The 4,564-nt window shown below is 36.2% G+C and overlaps 1 protein-coding gene across 1 annotated transcript; it reads left to right on the top strand.

The window, feature by feature from the left end:
- The first annotated feature begins 201 nt into the window (after positions 1 to 201).
- LOC8286666 (O-fucosyltransferase 20) lies at positions 202 to 4,360 on the top strand. Its single transcript, XM_002520593.4, has 6 exons — positions 202 to 1,142; positions 1,661 to 1,829; positions 2,513 to 2,602; positions 2,861 to 3,144; positions 3,260 to 3,518; positions 3,631 to 4,360. Exons 1-6 carry the CDS (start codon positions 412 to 414, stop codon positions 3,865 to 3,867), a joined length of 1,770 nt encoding a protein of 589 aa, XP_002520639.1. The 5' UTR covers positions 202 to 411; the 3' UTR covers positions 3,868 to 4,360.
- The last annotated feature ends 204 nt before the right edge of the window (positions 4,361 to 4,564 follow it).

Below are 4,564 nucleotides of genomic sequence, written 5' to 3'. Positions count from 1 at the left end.
ATTTAAAATATGCACTACCCACTGCATTAAAATTATGATCATGGATTTAAACTGTAATTATATAAAGCTAAAGACTACTACTACTATTACAACTTTTAATTAATCAAATATTAATCTTAATAGCATATCATTAAATAAGTAAATTCCACTTAGATTTTAATTATTATCTTTAAATATTCCCACGCCTCTAATAAAAACGTCCAAAGCAGACCACCCCATTCACTCGTCTCTCTATTTCTTTTCAAAACAACAACCACAACAACGCGTAAACAGACTCAGACTCTGCCTGAGAGGCTGAGAGACGCTTCTTCTTCGCCTTCCCGCTGCCCCATTCTCTCTCTCTTGCATTAAAAGAAAAGAGTTATTGTTAGGTTAGCTGAGCTTTAGCTAATAGACATAGCTGTAGTTTCAATGGCGAAACCAAAGAATAATGCAAAAAAAGTGTCTTACATCTCAGTTCCATCACAAGTAATCAACAGTTTATCATCTTCTTCCTTGCAAACACTGCTTCTTTCACCAAAGAAGCCATCGAGAAACAAGTTTTTGAATTGGAGCTTGTTTAAGAGTCCCAAAGTTTGGTTCTTTGCTCTTTTTATCTTTGGTTTTCTTGGTATGTTAAGGTTATGGTTTGATCTTGACCCTTTAGTTCCTCTCTATTCATACCCTTGTGTCACTAGTCAAACTCAAGACAACTCTTTCTCAAATGGGTACTCAGGATCAAAGCTTGCTTCTGCTTCAAATGTTGATATAAATAGCCTGAAGGATCAAAAGGATGGGTTTGCGACTATTAAAGGGTCAAACTCAGTAGTGGGTTTGGCCTTAATCAATGAAAGACTTGGTGATAATGAAAAATCTAAATCTCTAATCTCAAATAGATATGAAACATCAGAAGGAGAAGAGAGTGAGTTTTGGAAACAGCCTGATGGACTGGGTTATAAGCCATGTTTGGATTTTAGTAAGGAGTATAGGAGAGGAAGTGAGTTGGTTGTAAAGGACAGGAGAAAATATTTGATAGTTGTAGTTTCTGGTGGTATGAATCAGCAGAGGAATCAAATTGTGGATGCTGTTGTGATAGCAAGGATTCTCGGTGCTGCTTTGGTTGTTCCTATCTTGCAAGTCAATGTCATATGGGGAGATGAAAGGTGAAACTACTATTAACATTAATATTCAGCTAATGTTTCCATTTCCACCCAACTAAATTGCTTCTTTAGCTCTTACAATAAGTTGCATTTATGTTTTCTGGCCAAAAGATTTTGTTACCTAATTTGCTTGCAAGTTTATATTTCTTTTGTCATTTAGGAGAAGATAAGGGAAGAAGAAAAACAGAGAACTGCTCTGTTCTGAGCTTTAGTCAACGCTTCCCAGAAGCAACAGAAAAATTCTTTCTTGGTTTTTTGTGACTTTTGATTCAAACTTAGAATGGGAGCAGGACATTGTTACTGGTTCATTTATTTACCTGATTTTGATTCAGTTTAGAATACAGAAGTTTCTACTTTGGTTGATGTCGTGCTATTAGTTTATCTTAATTCCGCATTTTCCATCATAGCTTATGCAGATTACATTTAATTTCTATAATTGGTTTATTGTTCCTTGTTCTTGGCTTCTTCCATTGTGGAGAAAAATTGACTTTGGTTTCTGTTTATCTGTATTGTGAATGCAGTGAATTTTCTGATATATTTGACTTGGAGTATTTCAAGAGAGTTCTAGCAAATGATGTGAGAATAGTTTCATCGTTGCCATCAACACATATAATGACAAGACCAGTGGAGGAGAAACGGACTCCTCTTCATGTCTCCCCTCAATGGATTCGTGCACGCTATCTAAAGCGAGTAAGAATTGCCGCTGAGTTTATGGCTTTTGAGTAGCTGCTTTTTTCCTTTTAATTGTCTTTTACTTTAGAATTATTGCCCATTTTGTTCTGTGGAGTATCTAATTCTTGGTTGTTTGTGAGTAAGACTGTATGTTTTTGGTAAATGAAAGAAAGAGAAGGACCAAAAAGGATAGATAAGTGGGCAGTTAGTTAATTTGTTCCCAGGCAAAAAAAGTGGCCCATGAGTTTAAGCATATTTGGCCATGAGTTGGTGCTTTCTGGGGTTTTCTTTGCTTTAGCTTTGAGAATAATTGGGCTGTGGTTGTTTTAGAAGGAGGTTACTAACTGATTCTCAGGATGTTAACCTTTTAGGATTCTGCATGTTCTATAGAGACATAAGAATTGGACATTTAAGAACAATTTCATAATTTGTTGGGACCTACTGGCTATACTGTCTTATAGCCGTCCATGTTTGGTTGGTTCTATAATCTCATATTGTTGTTAAGACTATATTTATAAACAGAATATTTAAATCTATTCATATTTTGACTCCCTGATATAAGAGAAAAACCAATTCAATTTTATTTGAATTTAATTCCCATTTGTAATTTGTTTTTGGTTATCATTCTTGGTTTTTTTGATACTCCATTGGCTGTCAATTGACATAGTTTTTCTTACTCATAATGCTCTTGGTTTCTGCAGCTTAATCGGGAAGGTGTTTTGCTTTTGCGTGGTCTGGACTCAAGGCTCTCTAAAGACCTTCCTTCTGATCTTCAGAAACTTCGATGCAAGGTATGTAGGATCTCCCATTGTTCTTCTAGTTTGGTCAAGTTAATAACTTGATTTGGACTTGCTTGGAAAAATATAAGATATTTCTTCAATTCCTTTTCCCTCTCATCATAGAAAAGAAAAGTTTCAAATTTTAGGTGGCAAAAATTATGCTTGAAAACTCCATCTTGTTCTGTCTTGGATTCTTCATCTAAATTCATGCTTCTTAAGTAAGGCTTTTAATGTGGCAGCTTCTGATTTCTCGCTTGTTTTTAACTTTAGGTGGCATTTCATGCACTTATATTTGCTCCATCAATTTTGGAGCTTGGTAACAAGCTTGCAGAGAGGATGCGGAGCAAGGGACCCTACCTCGCTCTTCATCTCCGTATGGAGAAGGATGTGTGGGTGAGGACAGGGTGTCTTCCTGGTTTGAGTCCCAAGTATGATGAGATTATCAGCGATGAGAGAAAACGACGGCCTGAACTCCTCACTGGAAGATCTAATATGACTTACCATGAGAAAAAACTTGCTGGTCTCTGCCCTTTGAATGCTTTGGAGGTGACAAGGTTAGTATTTGAAGCCAATGGAATTACCAAATATTATTAAGCAAAACTGTATTAAAAATCTATGCCTTTTTCAAGTATGGCATCTAACATACTGGATCTGGTGTTAATAATTTAGGCTGCTTAAAGCTCTTGGAGCTCCAAGTGATGCAAGAATATACTGGGCAGGAGGACAACCTCTTGGTGGTAAAGAAGCTTTGCTACCAATAACCAACGAATTTCCTCATTTCTACAACAAGGAAGATCTTGCCTTGCATGGTGAGCTAGAACCTTTTGTAAACAAAGCTTCGGTTATGGCTGCCATTGATTACATAGTCTCCGAAAAGAGCGATGTTTTCATGGCATCTCATGGTGGAAATATGGGTCATGCTATCCAGGTATAGTGCAGCTTCTACTTCCCAATTTCAGCAATCACAGTAATGACAATTTGCCAGCGTATAAAGTGTACGAAAGATGCTTACCTAAACTAAATCTTTGTTCTTGATACAGGGACACCGAGCATATGCAGGGCACAAGAAATATATTACCCCAAACAAAAGACACATGCTTCCTTATTTTCTCAATTCTTCTCTTCCAGAAGCAGAGTTCAATGTGATCATAAAGGACTTGCATCGCGATTCCCTGGGGCAACCAGAACTGAGGACCAGCAAAGACGGAAGGGATGTCACAAAATTTCCTATTCCAGAATGCATGTGTAATGATTCACATACACATTCCTCCTTATGATTCACTGCTAAAGATTGCCAGAAGACTGGAAGAACAGATTACGTCTGGAAAATGACATGCATCAGGAAAGTCGTTGAACCTGAGCTATTTTCTGAAGGGCAGTAGCCACAATATTCCAAGCAATGATGGTTCTGGAGATAACATTTCTGAAGTACAGGTGCGGTGGATGTGCTTTCAATGCAAGTAAACTCTTTATTCACCCATCTACTTTCTGCTAGTGTGTATTTGTTGTACATTGAGAGAGCCAAGATAGGTATATTTAGGCAAAAATGATATATTATACAGAGTCAATTTTTAATATTCTTTTATAGGTTCTAGGCCAAATTTTCCCTCTATAAGATAGATTTCTTTTTTCAATTTATTATTATTTTTTTATTGTACTAAATTCATTCTTTGCACTAAGTCTATGTACCACAGATCTATATGTTGTATATGTATAATAAATATTCCCCACTACCGATTCCATCAAGATGAGAATCTCATTTGTATCTTACTATTTTTCAATTGCAATGTCAGCTTTCATACAATGTGCTCCTACTGATTAATAGACTCTGGTCAATAGTATCTACTTTTGCCCTATGTTTGGGAAATTTTTAGGGAGGAAAGAAAATAACAGGAAAATAATTATTTTCGATTCTCATATTTGGGTAAAAAGAAAAGAGGAAAGAAAATAAATCTGTTTTGCTTTGTTTGGAAA

The sequence above is a fragment of the Ricinus communis genome, chromosome 6, assembly GCF_019578655.1.
Source record: "Ricinus communis isolate WT05 ecotype wild-type chromosome 6, ASM1957865v1, whole genome shotgun sequence".
NCBI lineage: Eukaryota > Viridiplantae > Streptophyta > Magnoliopsida > Malpighiales > Euphorbiaceae > Ricinus > Ricinus communis.
The sequence above is the reverse complement of the archived record's forward strand: the minus strand, read 5'-3'. Positions and strand labels throughout refer to the sequence as shown.

Coding starts and splice junctions, on each gene's coding strand:
- LOC8286666 (XM_002520593.4), top strand. CDS start 412: ATGGCGAAACCAAAGAATAATGCAAAAAAAGTGTCTTACATCTCAGTT. Junction 3,145..3,259: donor AATGCTTTGGAGGTGACAAG/GTTAGTATTTGA, acceptor TTAATAATTTAG/GCTGCTTAAAGCTCTTGGAG. Junction 3,519..3,630: donor ATATGGGTCATGCTATCCAG/GTATAGTGCAGC, acceptor TTCTTGATACAG/GGACACCGAGCATATGCAGG.